This window comes from Carcharodon carcharias, chromosome 21 (genome assembly GCF_017639515.1).
Source record: "Carcharodon carcharias isolate sCarCar2 chromosome 21, sCarCar2.pri, whole genome shotgun sequence".
Lineage (NCBI taxonomy): Eukaryota > Metazoa > Chordata > Chondrichthyes > Lamniformes > Lamnidae > Carcharodon > Carcharodon carcharias.
The window spans coordinates 68,702,959-68,723,911 of NC_054487.1; the positions used below are offsets into that span (position 1 = coordinate 68,702,959).

The 20,953-nt window shown below is 40.6% G+C and overlaps 1 protein-coding gene across 6 annotated transcripts in view; it reads right to left on the reverse strand.

Moving 5' to 3' along the window:
* Positions 1–4,681: 4,681 nt before the first annotated feature.
* The window catches only part of tbc1d15 (TBC1 domain family, member 15), a 66,926-nt gene continuing 50,654 nt past the window's right edge, over positions 4,682–20,953 (reverse strand). For all 6 annotated transcript variants that reach the window (XM_041215741.1, XM_041215744.1, XM_041215742.1 and 3 more), the window contains 5 exons: positions 20,799–20,898; positions 19,682–19,779; positions 14,623–14,739; positions 13,938–14,024; positions 4,682–6,889 (listed from right to left, as the gene is read on the reverse strand). In XM_041215741.1, coding sequence (XP_041071675.1) covers positions 6,671–6,889; positions 13,938–14,024; positions 14,623–14,739; positions 19,682–19,779; positions 20,799–20,898 — 621 coding nt within the window. In that variant the 3' untranslated portion in view covers positions 4,682–6,670. The remainder of the gene's footprint in view (positions 6,890–13,937; positions 14,025–14,622; positions 14,740–19,681; positions 19,780–20,798; positions 20,899–20,953) is intronic.

Genomic DNA, 20,953 nt, shown 5'->3' on the forward strand with positions numbered 1-20,953 from the left:
ACTCTCACCTCATCTCTGGAGTCCAGCTCTTTTCTCCATGTTTGAACCAAGGCAGTAATGAGGTCAGGAGCTGGGGACCTCCGGAGAAGGCTGAGATGAATCATCTACTTGGCACTTCTGGCTGAAGATTGTTGCAAATTCTTCAGTCTTATCTTTTTCACTGATGTGCTGGTCTTCCCCATCATTGAGGATGGGGCTATTTGTGGAGCCTCCTTCTCCAGTTAGTTGTTTTATTGCCCACCACCAGTCAGGACTGGATGTGGCAGGAGTGCAAAGCTTAAATCTGATCCATTGCTTCTGGAAATGCTTAGCTCTGTCCATTGCTTATTGCTTTTGCTGTTTTGTATATAAGTAGTCATATGTTGTACCTTCACCAGGTTGACACCTCATTTTTAGGTTTGCCTAGTGATGCTCCTGGCATGCCCTCCTGCACTCTTCATTCTATTCTATGTTTTATCTCCTAATATTTTTAAAGCCCAGGTAATGGAAGTTAAGAAGTAACATGTATCAGTTTGGAGGTAGATACCAGAAATTGAAAATGCTGTGAAAGTGATTACTCTAAGTCCAGCTACAATGTAGGTGGTTATACAAGGGAGGTGAGTAGTCTTGGAGGTTGCAGTACTGAGGAGGGGTGTCCTGGGATTGGAAAACATGGGATATAATTGAGGTTTGGCAGGTCTGAAGTTATAATCCCTTGAACTGACTGTGACAAAAGACCTACCAAAAGACCTGCATTCACTTGCAAAATCGTGTACTGGAAATTTTAGCAAAACTCATATTCCAAAATGACAGTTAAATATTTAACTCATCTACTTGCTAGACATATAAATATTTTTAATACCATGAAACAATTGATAACATCTGAGCATCAGGGTTTATTTTAATATTTTACAGAGGAAATTACAGGATGCAGATCATCAATATGAATACTAACTCCACTGATTGCTCAGTGAAAGAGAAAGCATGACTCATTCCACTGATAACTGAGACTAAAAGTCTAACAGTCTGTTTTGTACAAGAGAAAGGAATGTGTAAATGTTGCAAAAATGAATTAGGAGAAATATAACCCTACTCAATCACTACACTACTGGTCAGTCCAATTCAGTTGGTGAGCAAATGTATAATTACTTTCTATTCATACTAACCCCCTTATCTGAAAACATGCATAAAAGTGATAGCCACATTTGATTGAATAAGATCATATTGCAGATTTCAGAAAAGTTGCAATGAGCACCAAGTTCATTTATTTTTGTTAACATGTGAACCGCAATAGCAACACTAGGAAAATCTTTTTTTACACAGCAAGTGGTTAGGGTCTTAAATGCACTGCCTGAGTCTGGGATGGAGATGGATTTAATTGAGGCCTTCAAAAGAGAATTGGATAACTATCTGAGGAGAAAAAAACTGCAAGGCTACAAGGGCAGGGGAAAGGGATTAGGCGAGTTGCTCTTGCCGAGAGCTGGCACGCAAACAACACACCAAGTGGCCACTTCTGTAACCATTCTATAATTCTTCTCTGGCAATTCTTCAGAAGTTAAAGGAAAAATGCAACATCCAATCTAAAGTCATAATTTACCTTGATTTCAGGTAGCTTATTGGTCATTCCTAAACTACCTTCATTCTTCATTCATTCTCATCCAAATATCAAAGTTACATCAATTTTGAAAATAACCTATTTCAGATCCCAGAGAGTGGAGAACACTTTGGCCAGACATGATGCAATCAATTCCAAAGAATATCTTTGGGGCATTTGTAATCTCCTTTGACAGGATCTGGCATTGTGCCCTTTGATACATGTTACTATCATATCCAATCTATACCCATCAAAGCTATGTTCATGGCTATGCAATTTCTTGGGAATCTTTCCAGTAGTTGTGAAGTCCACTAAGGAGTTACACCGTTCCTCGAATAACATTGTTTCTCCTTCTGCCATGATGATCTTGAAATCTGCCACCATGGGAGCAGTGGCAGGGAAGAGCAACTTAACAAGACAAATTAGAGCAGTATCGGCCAGTTTCACAAGTTACGTGAACCCTTTTAACAGCTTCCTGTTTTCTCTCATAAATTGAGAGCAGAGTCTTTCCCTTCAAACACTCCCTTTCAATAAAAGGCTTAGCATTTCAAGATTAGAAGAAATATGAAACGGAGAAAAAAATTGTCCACCATGGCCATTCCTTCACAGACAACTCTCAAATATTCCATGCAGCACACACAATCTCATGACTAAAAACCCATGACCTTGACCACCTAAAAGGACAAGGGCAGCAGGTCCATGGGAACACCACCACTTGGAAGTTCCCCTCCACGCCACACACCATCCTGACTTGGAAATATATCGCCGTTCCTTCTTGGTTGCTGGGTCAAAATCTTGGAACTCCCTCCCAAAAAGCATTGTGGGTGCACCTACACCACATGGACCACAGCAGTTCAAGAAGGTGGCTCACCAACACCTTCCCAAGGGAAATTTAGGATGGGCAATAAAAATGGCTAGCCAGCGATGCCCATGTGACATGTAAAATTTTTTTTATAATGAGGACTCTATAAAATTTCTGCAAGCCCTCCCCCACCCCATCATTTCCAATATTTATGCCAGCTTGGGCCCAGCAGAAGATATATTTTTGCCAGTGCATCAAACCTGATCATGCCCTAACTTTCTAACATTTCTCAAGTTGATTGATAATATGGATAAATAGGAGTTGTGGGCAAATCTGACATGTGGTTTGTACTTTGCTACGACTTTTAAAAATGGTTATAACCATTCTGGTTTACTTTTTCTCACTCAATGTTTGACAGTGACAAAAGCTCACAGTTAGCTTCCAGTAATAATAACCGAACTGAAGGAAATGAAAGATGTCTTGCCCAGAATTAGACATAAACTAGATGTGAAACTGAAGTTTGGAGTCAAACTTGTAAACACAGTTAATTCATTCTTACCCCACAAAATAGATGTATTCTCTTGAAAACATGTATTTTTTTCACTCACAAAAGAAAAAAAAGTATTGAACATCGTCAGATATTATATATAAATATCATAGTGGCTCCTTTTCATTGTAAGAATGTTTTTTTTTTTCACATCATTGAATGAAGGAGTGTCTCCCAGGAGTCATAAATCAGGAAGTAAAAACAGTACATCACTAATATTGTATCCTCATTACCTCCAAAGTAAAAAAGTTAGATTTTTCAACTTAACAGTATGAGGTTATAATGAAACTCTGAATAATGTTCTGTGCAATGGCATATATAAATCTAATTGATAATTTATTTTAGTCTACAATATTATCGATCCAAGTTTTACAATGTACGAAACAATAATTTGATGAGATCACCGCAATTTATGTACATAACGCAGAAATAATAATAGATGTGTCCAAACGCAGCATGCCAAGGAGGCACAATATTTCACATCAGGTTCTTATGGTGCAGTTTTTAATAAAACTAATTTCCTTATAAATGGCAGCAAATATATGTCATAGCTACTGAAACACTGCACAATAAATCTTTTTAAACCAATAAGAAATTTGGAAAGAGCAAATTTCACAAACAGCCGAAAAGGACAAATGTGAGGCAGAAACTGAAAGAAAGATTATGTCGATCTGTGCTAATTTCCTGGGCAACAGGAAATTAAAACCTTAGAGGACACCAGTACTCTTCTTTGACTCCCTATAAATGCCTGTGTAAACTAAAAAGTTCCTGCAAATTTGTGAATACTTTCCCTTAAGTTCAAGGCAAATTATCATTACAAAAATAGGTTTTAATTTGTGCATCTGTTCATGGAATTGGCTCTGATTACTTTCAATGGAATAACACTGTTTATTGCAACATTAACACTTCAGATCATTGAGAGGATCCATCATGAAAATGTTTAATTTGAAGATTGGCAGTTCAGTAATAGCCATCAATTTTGCAGTACAGAAAACAAACTATTTGGTCTATGGTGCCTGCACCTCTGACAGAGCTATTTACTTAGCTCCATTCACCAGTCCATTAAGGCCTCAAGTTTTAATTTTTAAAATATTTATCTGTTCTTGTTTATGTATCATGTTTCCATGTCACTCTTAAAGGAATGCACGTAAGTTGCTTGAGCCAGTACAAACTCTGGCCAGATTTAATATTTTACCTAATCAAGAGATTGTTAATAGTATTTTATAAAATTTGATCCAGTGTGCAGTTTACTGCAATTGGGTCATTGTTCATCCTACAGATCAGGCAATCCCACACGGAGATTATAGGGACAATATTGCTTCAAGATAGTGGGGGGTGGGGAAACAAGGTCCACTTTACAGGAACTGCTGTGAAATAACTGAGGAATGTTTCAATAGGTATCTGTGAGATATATACACCAGAGTGTGTAATGTATTGCCTCCACCTGGAAAATATCATGTTGTGTCTACTCATTTTGTATGCATGTACAATAGATCTCTTTGCACGCACCATAATTTGCCCCCAAAGTGGAAGTGGTAGGCTAATGTCAATAAGAACATACCGCCACTAGTGATCCTCAGGTGTACAGGCAAAGTATGTCAACTGAAGAGTATCCCTGGAAAAGGTGGGATAAGCCTTTTCAACCTGTCTTCTTGTATTGCCCCATCCCATATTTGCTTCAGTTCTGGTAAACCATTGCATATAATTAAGCCACTCTGCTGCAAATGGCACACTGAGAATATACACAAGAATATATATATATTTTTAAAAGTAGTTTTTTAATATTTTAAACTTAAAGAAATGTTTGCCAGTATTCCAGTTTTAACTTGAAATAAGTATTCAATGAATAGTGCCATGAAATAAAATGAGGGAAAAAATAGCAAAAATTGTAAAACCTTTATAGAAATCCACCACAGGGAAACGGCACCAGGAAGTAACGGGTAACTTGAATGGCTCAAAAAAGATAGAGCTATCAGAGCTGAAGCACCAAGTTACGTCTTTTCGGTCAATGGCATTGTGGTTAACAGTTTGCTCAGTCTGACCTTCTTGATCCCAGTGAAGATTTATTAACATCCTCCAGGAACTCAGTGAACAAAATCAGGCTGAGCTGAAAACTGAAGGTCTCTCTACACTAAAATCGTTAGCTAAAGGTATTCAAAAATGCGTATTTATATTTAAAAGTTTCTTTGTTGCAATTCTATTATATTGGATGTGTATAAACTTCAGTGTAATTCTAAGCCTTCCTTCAATGTACATGGACTTTGTGCCTTTGTAAAGTAAAATGATCTTGAGTTTTCCATAATAAAAAGAAAGCAGTGCAAATCGTGATTTTCTTTTCCACAAACCACATGTTCTAAAAATAGTTCCCTTGTGAACACAAAGTACATATTTTAGAGAGCAGAGTTATATATTACATTTACTTTTGTACACATAATCAGAATACAAAATGTCAGGCTTTATACAACTGTTAGAAATTGTGCCACTGTACATTTCTTCTTATAGTAAAAATCATAAGGTAAATCAAGTTATACATTTATTCAACATGCTTTATTATTAACCATACATTAAAGTATGGACAGGAAATGCGACAGCTTAAAAATTAAGCTTTTCAACAAATATTTTCAGCTGATTAAAAGATTATATAAATTTCTGATTTGCAATTTGAGAAGGGATATTAGTTTACTAAGCATTGTATTAATTACAAATTAAATACCTTTGTTGGCAGTTCTGACAATCTCTAGCATATAAGGAACCTTACCAGGATCCTGAAAAGAACACTTCTGCTGTCAACTCATTTCAGGTCTTGTAAAACAACCTCAATGGTAAACCAAATCATCTCCCAGCCTCATATTTAACATAATAATACGGTGAACACTCTTTAACACTGCTTACAACAATGCATCACAGCAGCAAAACTTGTATTTTCTTCCTTTAGGACATTGTAGATTATAATATTAATTTGCTGAAGTCTCATTTGCAGTATTCATAAGTCATTTTAAAAATGGTTGTGATAACTTTGTTAGAACCATCAGTATAGCTGATCCAAACTCTGTAAGGTAGCTCAAAACATTAGTTCTTTTGTTGGAACAATTATAGCCGGTAGGGCTTTTTCCAAGAACTAAGCAATAACATAATGTTATCTAAAATCCGCCACCCACCATATTTTGTTCCCCACGTCTTGCATCTCCCACAAAAAATGGTCAAGTATGAGATATCACACAGGATGCCCTATTTTAGATAGGTCTTAATACCTGTAGACAAGCTATTTATACAATCTTATTCAATCTTGTATATGTTCAATTTTAAAGCTACAAAAAACATTATTTCTTTGATTTCAGGAGGCATTTCTGGGAGAAAAAAACTTTTTAAAATAAACTCAGATACTAATTGGACAAGCTTTCATGAATTAACAAAATATTTGTTTGATATGAATACAAAACAAAATTTCATTACTTTCCAACATCCATGTAAATGTTTGACATGAGGAATTTTGAAAAATGCACTTCCAGATGAAGGCCCTTATGGTTTTAAGTAATTAGAAAAATGTATAGTTTCTTTGCAATTCATTTTTTTAAACATTTGGAATTGCAAATGATGCATTTCCTATCCTAATCCCACTCTCTTGCCTTACCAACAACTAAACCCATTGATCGTTCCAAATACTGATGAGTCATCTAGGAGGGCTTTTGTAAAAAGTAAACAAATTGTGGCATCTCTTTTCTGGGGTTACAAAATGCAGCTTTCAGCTTCATTCTATACTCGTCATCTTGTGCCCATTTTGAGGAGTGTCTCTATGTCCGGCTAAGTCTTCGTTTGTCTGTGTAAAGGAAGCCACTGCCGTGTCTGAATGATTTTCCCTCCAGGGATTTTTGGAGACCCCCTTCTCAGATGCACTGATTTCCAAATCAGGCGTTACAATTGCGCTATCCTTTAGGCCAAGAATCTCACCAACAGCCTGTGGTAAATCCTGCACAATATAAAGAACAGTTTAATAACATTTTTCATAAGGAAATTTTAATTTTAAGTTGTTTCCATCTTACATAAAATAAACGTATATCATTATGGATTTAAAATTGAGGCACCTGGCAATAGATACAAGAAATTAACATATGGCAATAAATGGAAAATTTGTCACTGAAACTTCTGCAGTTTCCCCATATTAACAGCTAAGTTCATGCAACAGAGATGGCCAAGAATACATATGTAACTGATTTGAGTATTTGAAATTGAACTACCAGGCATTTGGGAATAAATTTGCATATTCAAATTCAAGTAGCCTGTGTAGACACAATAGCCGGAATTCTCCCATCCCACCCGTGGCGAGCTTCATGGCAGACGAGAGCGGAGAATCCAGTGGCAGGCAAAAAGTGGCAAATCTGTCATCATAAAAGCAAGTTTCAATTCCCCTGACGGTGTGCTCATGGAGGGTCGGTTATCCCGCCAACTCATGGCATGAGCACCATTTGCATTCATTAGCATGTCATGAATGTTCACTAAAACAGCTGTTCATCGGGATCTTGCCACACCTTCCAATCTTCTGTCAGTGGGACATTATGTCGGCCTCAAACCCGTTTGAAAAAGGGTGGCATGCACAAGTCGGACCTCAGTTCGCTGGGAATGTCGAGGCCAAAGGAACATATCTGCCATAGCGTTGCACTGGTCTTGTTGCGATGAGCTGCACTCTGTTGGGGCTGTAGGGTTGGACTGTTCCTTCTCTTTGCTTTCATTGTCCCAAGGCACACCACTGTGCTGTGGTACTCATGCAGGCCTCCACTTTCAGAGACTTGCACTTCAACCAGGCGTGGGCTATGAGGTGAGGGCCGGGCTGACGAACGTGATGTGGGCAACAGGGAGGGAAGGCTATGGAATGGCAGTGAGAGGGAAGAGTGAACACGATGGGGGCAAAGGGGAGGGAAGACTGTGGAATGGCAGTGAGAGGGCAGGGCAAACACTATGGAGGCAATGGGGAGGGAAGGCTGTGGAATGGCAGAGAGAGGAAAGGGCGAACTTGAGGGAGGCAAAGGGGAGGGGAGGCTGTGGAATAGCTGAGAGGGAAGGGTGAACACTATGGGGGCCTTTCTGGGGTCGCCCTCTAACCTCTCGTTGCCGGAGCGAGCAGGAGTCTGCTCAGAAAGAAAGGAGGAATACCTCCTTGTGTTGAAAACCACTTAAAGCCAATGGCTTCATTAGCACGCTTAAAGCGCTACTCAGAACTCAATGGCTACACATCACAGTCGCTGCTTCTCAAGGAGTAACACATAGGAATGTAGAATTTGGGAATGCAGGCAATAGTGAAGGAGGCACGACTGTGTCATATATGGCATTCCATCTATGAAGGCCTGTCACATCATCACCAGATGTCTCACTGCTGATGCGCCAAAGGGCATCCAATCATTGACCATGAGCAACTGATTGGTCATTAATATGGCACATCAGAGATTGAAGCACAGAGTTTGGCTGGGTCAATCATCTCACTTAAACTTTAGCATCCCACGCAGGACTCAGTATGTTACATGTGTGATGCCATCTTGGCCACCTCGATGTGTGTGCTTGTGTGTCATGAAAGTATAATAATTCTCAATATTATTGAAAGAAGCTAGGTTTGAAATGCTAAATACGTAAACATGGCTGAAGCTTTGGAATGTGAAATGAGGAAAATTTGCATTTTTAGATAAATCAGGGTAGTTTGAATTTCAACGAAATGGTAGGATGTTACACCTAGCCAGAGAAGCTAGGCCAAGCAGCGTGTTTATTTTTCCCCAAAGCTTACTGATAATACAAACACCGTGAAAAGATTTATATTATGAGAAAGGTAAAGTTCCAAAGACATATAGGAACAATGGATTTACATTAAAGGGGAGAAACATGTATAAAGGAGAATGAGGCTGTATCAGGGAAGGCATTGTAAGATCTACCAAAAGTGTGAAAAAACTTCAGTGTTTGTGCACTAAGCCTACTGTCTATAGAAACCGAAGCTGGGAAAAGCCACTTTGAATTTTACTGTCCAGGGTAGTGTGTTAACTTGTTGGCATCTGTTCAAAATTTTGTTTTTTTTTAACCATTTCCTTAACGGGGGTGTAACTGGAAGCCAGATTAATTAGGGGTTTTAGGAGTTATTATAATAGTAATTTGTAGACCTATGTATGTGCTTGAAGTCTTTTATTTTGTTAATAAATGTTTAATTTAGTTTTCTAAAAATCTCAAGTCTTAGCAGACTTATTACTTCTGAATTCAGAATGCGCATCTCAAAATAAAATACAAATTGCAAAACCCTTATGACCACATGATCAAGTTTCCCTCATGGATTTGCTCCGTCTGGCACACATCGTCTACCGTGTCGTAACAAATGTCTCAGGGATAAAGCAGCATCAGCCACTATGCAAGTAGGGCAGAAAAACTATGGATCCTTACGGTCTCCAAACCTGTCATCTTCTGAGCTTCATTTTCTTGTCCCTTGAATGATTAATGTTTTCAATGTTTCCTTTCGTAGAGAAGGCAAATGCAAAAGGTAGTGAAGGAGGGAGTGGCGATTCTGTGCACAGCTCCAGCAGAAGTGACATGGTCAAGCAGAGCCACAGCATAAACAGGAAGAACAGAAGGAGAGACCCAGACAACGACGGCAACTCACCAGACCTAGGATTTATCATCCAAGAGCCTCCTATTTACAAATGAGTTACAGTCAATGCCATGCACATCTGCGCTTGTCCCAAGATCTGGTACATCATACATGCCACATTCTTTATGAAAACCTAACACCACGTGGAGGTGGAGGGTATCTTCTGCCAAATAGTTTTGAAGGTAACCGCTGCACTCAACTTCTTGGCTTCTGGTTCTTTCCAAGGAACAACAGGTGACCTGTGTGGCATCTCTCAGTCCGCAACATGTCAATGCATAAATAGGTCACAGGTGCCCTTTATAGAAAGGCCCATCATTAAGACAGGTTTGCTCTAGATGAAGATAGCCAGGCTGCAAGATTCACTGGCTTCACCGCCATCTCAGGCTTCTCAAGAGTGCAGGGTGCAATCGACTGCACCCATGTGACTATACGGGCTCCATGGCAGCAGGCCTAATGTTTATAAATCGCAAGGGCTATTGTTCCATCAATGTACAACTGGTGTGTGATCATTTGTGCATGGTGCCCTTGGAGTTGCCATGACTCCTGCATACTAAGTCACTCCCAGGTGCCTGAGATTTTCAAGGGGCCATTACGTCTGCAGGCTGCTTGGGGATAAGAGATAGCCACTGAAATGTTTGCTGATGATACCAGTGCGTCACCCTCAGAGTTATTCCAAGGAGAGGTACAATGCTGCTCACAGATTCACATGCTCCCTAATAGAGCAGACCATAGGGCTTCTGAAGATGTGTTTCAGATGCTTGGATTGCTCAGGTGGCTCACTCCAATAGTCGGAAGCGTGTGCACCCTTCACAATCTGGCAATGCAAAGAGGTGAACCCATGCCAGAGGGCGACCTGGAGGATGAAGATCCGGAGGCAGCTGAGAGTCAGTATGAGCGCGATCATGCCATGGAGGAAGGAAGACAAGCCTGTGATACGTTATTTGCTGACAAGTTCCAGGAAGAGTAAAGTCAAGTGAGGGAATATGGCCATATCTTTCCTAGCCCTCAATGCCATTTTCTTTCAACTCAGGGGATGTCTACCCACTTGCAGCAAAATCCTCTTATTTCGAGGTTTAGCCTTCCTCCCAGTCAGTGTTCCACTGTGAGATTCACATTCCTGTGATGTCAACCTCAGTAGAACTATGTCTGCATCTCTTGCCTCATGAATCGCCAGGCCATGATCTTTGCTTTGGTCCATGGGGCCCTGTGAGAGAGCTCACTGGGAATTGAGAGTCCACTTAGGAGCAAGAGCGATGCCAGAGAAGACTTGAAGCCTTCACCACCATCTAGTGTTGCAAATACTGCTGCGACTGAGATGTGGACAAGCCTAGGGATCTCCTCCTCCGTGCATGTCTTTTCTTCTGCCACTACCACTGAGGCGGCACAAAAGCTGCTAGATTATCAATGCTGATGAACTGCCTTTGCTCAATGGTGTTCTTTGATGAAGAATGGTCAGAAGCACTTACATCACACACTTCCAATAAAGATTTAAACACATCTCCCTGACATCACACAAGGGGTGCAGACATAGTTCAACTGAGGTTGACATCACAGAAATGTGAATCTCACAGTGGAACACTGAGTGGAAGGCTAAACTTCCAAATAAGAGGATTCCAAAGTACAAGATCACAATGCCTTCAGTTGACAGGAACATTCACATAACCATTGAACGTATTAACAAGAGTGCAATTTATTTACATGTCTAGCACACCCGTGGCCTAAAAAATACATTAATTTTTCTTAACTTTCCTAACTCCAGTGCTACACCTGGGTACAGCCCTGACATCCGCAGCAAAGGTGGAGGCAGCCTACTGACTGTTCTACTTGTCCCACCCCCCACTTTAACCAGCTTATATTTCACCTCTCTTCTATTTTTACTTAGTTCTGTTGAAGGGTCATTCGGACTCAAAACGTTAACTGTGCTCCTCTCCGCAGATGCTGCCAGACCTGCTGAGTTTTTCCAGGTATTTTTGTTTTTGCTATTGACTGCCATGTCTCGATGTCTGTGATGACCTTGCTGGACATTCTTTCATGGCCCATTGCCTGGAGGGCCCCAGCCTAATAAGGGTCACCTGCTCAGAGGCAGAAGAGCCCTCAGTGGTCTGAGAAGCTGGGGTGGAGGGAGCTGTGAGCAGCCGCACGCCCTCGGAGTGTCCTGAGGAGGCCCTTAGAATGTCCAGCTGATGCTCATCCTCCCTGTGGGTGCCCGAGGGCCCCACCCTGACTCCTTCAGGAGATGGTGCACCAGGAGGTGGGTCAAGGTGCCTCGTCCCCATGTCGCCTACATCCTAATGGTGCCCACCAGGGTGAGTGGCCATGGAGCGCAGGGCCGAGTGAAAAACCGGCAAGTCTTGCTGGACCAAGGTCTTCATGGTAATTGCCAGTCTTTCCATGGTGACCTCGAGGCACTCGTATGTCGGAGCCACGACACCAGACAGGACGCGGATGGACTCCTCCAACATTCAGTCTAGTCTGCTAAGTGGCTGCCAAATCTCTGCCTGATGTTCCACGCTGCCTCGCATCGCATCTCCAGCACAGATTTGGAGGCCACTTCCAGAGGCTCATCATCTGACTCGATCCGAGAGGGTGGCTGGTCTCCAGAGCCCTCCAAATGCTGGAGGCCTGGCCTGTCCCTGCCTCCGACTGCTGCGGGGACGTATCAGTGAGGTGTTCCCCAGAAAGTGAGCCTGAGCCTAATCTACATCTGTGCCCCAGAACTGGTGGAGGGTGCGTGTGAGTGCCATGACAGTTATTCTGGAGATTTCTCCTTGGATGAAGTTTGGGGTCTCGCACTGATGGCGCTGGACTGGCTTGGCACTTCGATCTGCTGATGCCTAGAAAATAGAGTTTCAGCTAACGAACATGAACTAGATAAGACTGCAAGTGACTCATCGTGAACGTAACGACTTGATGGAAGTGATGGAGCTGTGATCCGTACTGGGCTGGTGGGTGAGGCCGATTCCCCTTCCCCACCGGAGTAATCCCTGACCTCCCCAGTCAGCTTGGCTGCAACCTTCTCAAACTCAGCGAGGCAATGATGCTGGCCGTTCCTCCTCCGATCTGCAATCTCTCGTGCCTGTTGTGCACCAGCTTGGCCTGTATGAAGAAGAAAGAAAGGCATGTGATGAGAAGGGATGGGAGCAGAGGTTGGGTGAGATGCATGCACACTATGTGTGATGAGCCCTCCCCAGAAGGGCCAGAGGATGAAGTGTGAGCAACATGATAGATGGGATGGGAGTGATGTGAAAGTCTCGGTGAGAGTACAAGTGTTGATATGTGTCTCCCATTAATGGCTGCACGAGACCTCTGAAGACAATGGCCATTTGAGTGTATGATGAGAGGTTGATATTGGATGGTGTTGAAGGATGACTTATCCTGGTGGGCTGGATGAGATCATTCATCCTCTTCCTGCACTGGATGGCACATCAGATGCAGGTGCCAGCTGCATTGACCTGCTCCGCCACAATCTCCCAGGCCGGAGAGGTGAGGCTGCTGTGCCTCCTGCAGCCATCCCTGGATAGAGCACTTGCCTGTGCACCGGCACCCCTCTGTCGAGGCCTGGAAAGCCTGGTGTATGAAATGGGGTACTGCCTTGTTCTTCAGGATCTCGGCCTTCCTCTTCTTGCTGCAAGACATCTCTGGTGGGTTGGAGAGAGTGAGATTGTGTGTTGGATTTAAATATGGCATGTGGACCTTCGAACCTGCCAGCTGACGGTGAAAGCACAAATCAACTCCCGACCCGCCAGGTGAGTTGGACCGATATGTGCCTTTGCATAATTAATGAGGCATCAAGCAAGCGCAGAATTGGGAGCAATTTCCCGCCATTTCGGTTGGCGGTGTGGGCACTGCCAAAACCGCACGCCACCGCACTTAATCTCATTTATGGAAAATTCCGCCCAATGTAACCAAAGTAATGTTAAACAAAGGGTTTTTAATTATGTTCTGCTTAATCACAAATGTATTAGTCACAAAACGGTGTGTAATTAAGGCCATTCGTGTGGTTATTTTCACACAAATGACCTTGTACTTTGATATTATGAATAATTTATTACAGCATATTATAGCTATATCTTTACTTTCAGAATAAAACAAACCACATTTGTTATAAAAACAGTTCCCTTATAAACACATAGAACACATTTTAAGGACCAGTGTTATATACTACATTTACTAAAGTTTTCAATGATCAAAATTATGATCATGTCATTAATGAATAATTTGAGTAGTAATATTTGAACTTCTTCATACTCTACAGTTGACAGTATTGTTCTATGCAATAAAGTGTGTACTTTAATAAACAGCCAGTAGCTAAATGTACTTCTGAGTAATCCAAGAGCTTTATCACTTTCTCAAGCACAGTACATTATAGTGGTTAAATACTTCATAGTATACCACTCACCTTACATTTCTTCATTTGGCAGTAAATTGCCTCTGCTTTACAAAGCATTTCTTCTACATCCAATTTCAAGGAAAGTTCATTGATGTGCTAAGAATACAAAAATAAAAAGTCCTCAATATGGAGTCTGAGGGGAAAAAAGTTCAATCCTACACTATGTAAAGTTTAAAGCAAGAGTGAGCTGAAGGACCGTGTGCAGCAAAGATTCATGAGAACCAAGTTGCTCATCCCTGGGACCAGTTACATAGAGAGACTGGAGAACTTGGGACTGTTTTCCATGGAGAAGGTTGAGAGGAGATTTGATAGAGGTATTCAAAATCATGGGGAGTCTGGATAGAGGTAATTGGAAAATGAAACAATGGCAGCATGAGGAAAAACTTTTCCACGCAGTGAGTTGTTAGGATCTGGAATGCACTGCCTAAGGCGGAGGCAGGTGCAATCAAAGCAGTCAAGAGGGAACTGGATTATTATCTGAAAAGAATGAATGTGCAAGGCTATGGAGAGAAGGCAGGGGAGTGGCACTAGGTGAAATGCTGCTTTGGAGAGCCAGCACACATACAATGGGCCAAATGGCCTCTTTCTGCACTGTAATCATTTTGCAACTTTGTGCTTTTTATATACTGATGTGAAATATAGGCAAAACACACAGCTCTGCACATGATCTTTTAGTGTGGAAGGAATTCAGTACCTTTAGAATTTCATTAAAACCGTAATGGTTTTCCATTATCTTCTGTTTTTCAGAGTCTAGTATAGCACAACATATCAGGAGATGAAAATTCTGGCAAGGCAATCCAGTCCACATAACCTACAAAATGAAGAATTTTTTTTCCAATGTTACTCAGAATTTAATTTCCTCCATTCTTGTGTTTTTTTATGACTGCTGTGATTCTGTTTCAGAAACACAGTAGGGAGATATGGATATTCTTGATAACATTCCTGGTGTCAGCACTTTCAAGAAATAATCTTCAAATATCTCTGCAATATTATCGTTATTGTTTTTTTTGACCTGGTTGACGTAATAACTGTTTTATCCATTCTCTTTGGTAATAAATTTAGCTGAACATCTGGCCGAGGCACATTTTGAAAAAAAGAAACAATATTCACTCAACATTGTAAGAGAAACTAGAAATATACCCTCTCTAAACTACTGAACTCAAAAATACTGCTTGGGAGAACAGCAAATGATGCAGACCCAGTCCAAAATTTCTACCTAGCAAACGCAAGGTAAACATCTCGGTCCTTCTGGGAGCCACAAAGCAAGTATAGGTATTTGCTGTGTTAAGAGTAAACTAATGCTAGCACACTTACCTTTTGTCTATGGGAGCAAGAATCTAATGCAGCTCAGACTATTGCAATAAATATATGTGGATTTTCAAAAGGCTTTTGATAAAATTCTACATATGGAACTTAAAGATTATTTATACATCACAGACCACTGCTTTTTTTGCTATACATAACTTACTTGGATCTTGAAATACAGAGTAAAATTTCAAAATTTGCTGAAGATACAAACTTAGAGGAGTGGTAAACAGTGAGAATGATACGAATCAGCTGCAGCAGAACATATTACCGGTAGTAGAATGGGAAGCAAGTGGCAGATCGAATTTAACACAGAAGAATGAGGTGATGCATTCTGGCAGAAGGGATGGGGAGAAGCAATATAGACTTAATGGCACAATTCCAAAAGTGTGCAGGAGCAGAGGGACCTGGGGATGCATGTGCATCAATCTTTCCAGGTGGCAGGACATATTGAGAGAGGTTAGCAAAATATATGGGATCTTGGGCTTCACAAATAGAGGCATTGAATGCAAAAGTAGGGAAGTTAGGCTCAATTAGAGTACAGAGTCCAGTTCTGGTCATCACACTTGTTAGGGGGAAATTAAATATATTAAAAGAAAACACAGTAAGAATCTGCTGATCACACTTAAATCTCCAGGCAGCCATTACTGATAAACATGTTAATAGTTGAACGTTACCAGGTGAACATTGCACAGCCTTAAGAGCCAGGCTGGAGAGAAAGTATGACATAAATTAGATTAAGTGTGCTCCTCTCTCAGATAGGGAAGGGACAAGATGGTTTTAGCTTAGATATGGGAATATGAACAATGGACAAAGAGGGGGCTTTGATGAAACACAAACAGTCTTGAGTTACAAGAATCAAGGTTCATGTATACATGCCTTAATTCTTATTGGATAGTATAATTATGTATGCATGCTTTAGAATAACTGGATAGCAAGATCACATGTTTATGTACTCAGTAGGATAGAGATATTTTGGAACTGCTGTGTCGGATACCAATTGGATGTATTCAAATGTACTCAAATGTACTATGATAAGAAAAAGTGCAAAAGTAATGAAATGTAATCAGTCTGGGAGTTGGGTCTCCATTCTTAGGAATGGTTGCGACTCCCTGGCAAATGCTTGAATAAAACTGGTTAAAAGGAAGCCTGAATCTCGTGTGGTAATTGCGGGATCGGAGAGTGTAACATCTCCTCTTCACACTTTTAACAAGAGAAGATCCTTGAGGAGGCGCAGAGGAGATTTACCAAAATGGTTCCAAGGGTAGGACATTTTAGTTACAAGGTTAGGTTGGAAAGGCTGGAGTTGTTCGCCTTGAAGCAAAGGAGATTGGGGGGAGATTTGATAGTGATGTACAAGATTATGACAGGTTTTGATAAAGTAGACAAGGAAAATCTTTTCTTACTAGCTGACTGTACAAGGACTAGGGGACACAGATTTAAGATTTTGGGCACTGCAGGAATTCACCAAAACTCTTTCGACAGCACCTTCCAAACCCATGATCATTACCGTCTAGAAGGGCAGGGGCAGCAGATAGATGGGAAAACCACCACCTGCAGGTTCCCCTCCAAGTCACTCACCATCTTGATTTGGAAATATATCACCATTCCTTTACTGTTGCTAGGTGAAAATCCTGAAACTCCCTTCCTAACAGCACTGTGGGTGTACCTACACCGCATGGACTGCAGCGGTTCAAGAAGGCAGCTCACCACCACCATCTCAAGGGCAACTAGGGATGGGCAATAAATGCTGGTCCAGCCAGCGATGCCCACATCCCACGAATGAATTTAAAAAAAGGTGCAGGGGGAATATGAGAATTTTTTTTATGCAACAAGTGGTAATGACCTGGAACTCATTGCCCATGAGGGTGGATGCAAAAACACTTAATAATTCAAAAGGAAAATGGATGGACACTTGAAGGAAATAAACTCTCAGGACTCACTGGAAAAATGTTAGACTCCATCATAAAGGATGTAATAGCAGAGCATTTGGAAATGCATAGTATAATCAAGCAGAGTCAGCATGGCTTCATGAAGGGGAAATTATGCCTGACAAATTTATTAGAATTCTTTGAGGAGGTAACAAGCAGGATAACTAAAGGGGAACCTGTAGACGTAATATATTTGGATTTCCAAAAGGCTTTCGATAAGGTACTGCACATAAGGCTACTTAATAAGATAAAGAGCCCATGGTCTTGGGGCTAATATATAAGCATGTAAAGAGGATTTGCTAACTAAAAGAAGACAGAGAGTTGGGTTAAGGGGGTCATTCTCAGGATGGCAACTTATAACTAGCGGAGTGCCACAGGTATCAGTGCTGGGGGCCACAATTATTTACAATATATATTAATGACTTGGATGAGGGAAGCAAATGTACTGTCACCACGTTTGCAGATGACACAAAAACAGGTGGGATGGCAAGTGGTGAGGATGACACAAGAGTCTCCAGAGGGATATAGACAGGTTAAGTGAGTGGGCAAAAACTTGGCAGTGGAATATCATGTGGGAAAATGTGAAGTTATGCACTTTAGCAGGAAAAATAGAGGAGCTGCATTTTATTTAAATGGAGAAAGACTGCAGAAAGCTGCAGCACAGAGGGGTTTAGGGGTCCTCATGCATGAATCACAAAAAGCTAGCATACAAGTTCAGCAGGGATAGGGAAGGGAAATGGAACGTTGGCCTTTGGAGTATAAAAATAATGAAGTCTTGCTAAAACTATACAAGGCACTATTTGGGCCACATCTAGAATACTGCGAACAGTTTTGGTCCCCTTATTTAAGGAAAGATATACTAGCATTGGAGGCAGTCTACAGAAGGCTCACTACGTTGATCCCGGGTATGGAGGGATTTTCTTATAAGGAGGTTGAGTAGGTTGGGCTGTACTTATTGGAGTTTAGAAGGATGAGAGGCGACTGTATTGAAACATACAAAATGCTTAGGAGGCTCGACAGGGTAGATGCTGAGACATTGCTTCCCCTTGTGGAAGAATCTAGGACCAGAAGATATAATCTCAGAGTAATGGGTCACCCATTTAAGACAGGAGGAATTTCTTCTCTCAGAGGGTAGCGAATATGTCAAATTCTTTACCCCAGAGGGCTGTAGAGGCTGGGCCGTTAAGTATATTCAAGACTGAGAGAGGCAGATTTTTAACCAGTAAGGGAATCAAGGGTTTTGGGAAAAAGGCAGGAAAACAGAGTTGAGGATTATGAGATCAGCCATGATCTCATTGAATGACAGAGCAGGCTCGATGGGCCAAAATGGCCTACTTCTGCTCCTAAGTCTTTTGGCTTTATGGTCTTATGGACTACAGGGACCAAGCAGGAGAATGACTGGATTCGTCAGTGGGGAACCAGCCAGGGATCAATGAGCCAAATGTCCTCCTTCTGTGCCTTAAATTACTCTATTAAAAGTTGATGAATAAATAATAAATTAGCTAGCTGGGTTGAAAACTGCCTCAAGAAATGATTAAAATGGAAATATTTTTGTTAGGACCAGAAAGTTCTCAATAAAATTTCAGTAACAATAAATTTCAAGACAACCGAATACATACTAAAGCAGTAGCTTGATCAAATTGAAACAAAATTAATTGTGTCAGCAAAGAAAAAACTAACTACATACAATAGGCCATATAGGTTCAGTTTTTAAAAACAACACTGCTGATCTAAAATTAATAACTTACTTTCTGATCTGGAAAATTCAGCACAAAATATGCTTCAGAATGAGCTACCTGAGCTTCAATTCTCAATTTTCTTTAAGACCACAATATGCAGCAACTGAGAATCAATTAACCACTTGTTCAAAACTTGAATATTACTGAAAAGAGCCATGTTGCTCAAATTTCTCATCTTGCACTCATCAGGATAAATATAAGAATGCCAAAATTCAAACAATCACGACAATTTATACTATATGAAAGACAGGATGCTGTTCGTGTTTGGCGGAGGCATTGCAATGAAGAAATCAATGGGAAACTATAGGCTCCCTGTGCTTCCGGGTAATTCAAAAGCGCAAGGCTGGAACATATTGCTTTTGTTTGCAAAGAATGGGTCATTGTATGAATGTTATGTCACTTCTAGCAAGTACAAGTCAGCGATATTACAAATTGAACTGATTAGCTTAAATTGGTTGTTAGTGTAGCTATTAGTGCACTCAGGATTGTTCAGCAAGTGCTGCCCAATTGCAGAATCACATTTAACAGTAGGCTTTTTGTTTTGACTTTGCAAGCATGGGTCGATTGAGAAAGATCTGTACTCTACCTATTCTGAACAAACAAATGCATTTGCCCTGATGAGTGCAAGACGAAAAGCTTTGGCAACATGTCTCTCTTTTCAGAAATATTCAAGACCACTTGTTGTTTTGTTCCTTCAGATGAAAGTGGAATTTCTTCAAAGATCAACTGCAAATCAAAATCACATTCATCTGTACAATATGCATGAAATGACTCTAACCTCCCAAAGTCTAAGAGTATCTTGAAAGCTGAACTCCCTTTTGAACCGGATGAGAAGCCACCTGAAGCAGAAGTAGAGATATCCAGATTCTTGAGATTCTAGGAAAACAACTTATCTTGTTAAAAAATCCTCTTATCCAGTTGAACAGCGCCATCTAAAACACTTCACTCTGCAGCAGTTATTTCGTCCATATATTTATTCAAATACCAAAGCTTAACATTTCTGAACTCTGTAGAAACAAAAATTAAAGCTTGCTTTTACTTAGCACTTTTAACATCCTCAAGGTACTGCAAAGTGCTTTACCGTTCTTATTTTTGAAATATAGGCAGTAAGTACTCTTATAGAAGGAAATGGGCAGCCAATGTGTGCACACCAAAGACCCACTCACATCAGAGATAACTGATCTAGCTGGTCTGTTTGGGTGGTATTGGCCAAGGAAGAAATTTCGGCAAGGACCTCTGGAGAATTCCACTGCTCCTTTTTGAATCAGTGCCATTTTACCTTCACCTAAGAAGGTAGTTGGGGATTTGATTTAATGTTCCATCTGAAAGGCAGTTGAGGAAAAAGCATTAAGTGAACAATTAGAAACCAAACTTTTTAACTTATTTTCAAATGGAAATTAACCAGATTAAACTCTATCAGAATAATATCACGTCTGCTTTGTAGCCTTTCAAAATAAAAGTAAATAAAATTATCTGTATATTAATTTAAAAAAAAGTGACTGAATTAACAGGAGTAGGCTGCACTTTTTTTATATAAGGTCCTAAAGTGAATGCATTAGTGATTTTTTAAATGTAGTTCTGTACTCAAAAGAATGTGCTTTTTCCTCAAAACTAAAAATGAGCTCACTACAAGATGGCTAGCCTCCTGTGGCCACTCTCCTTTGCTGGGGGGGGTGGGGGTGGTGCTTAGGAATGTGGAAACACAGCATCCCACTATTGCACCTTGGTTTCCAGGATTCTCTGTGCTACTATTTTGAATCTTCAAGCAACGACCATTAATGCGGGTCGTAATGATAAAGTCAGTTACCTAATGGTGAGATGGGAATCACATTTTTAAAATGGAATATGTAGCTAAACCGAGCTACTTTAGATACACACTTGAAAAAAACACTTACCAAGATAATTCCAGAACCCAAGGTCTAGCAATTTAAGTAGCGTACTCAGTTGGGATAATTCTGTTTTCATGCCTTGCATTTGCTCCTCAAAGTTACAATGCTACAATAAAAATAAAGATTTTGCTCATACTTACATTATGTTACAAATTTATGAA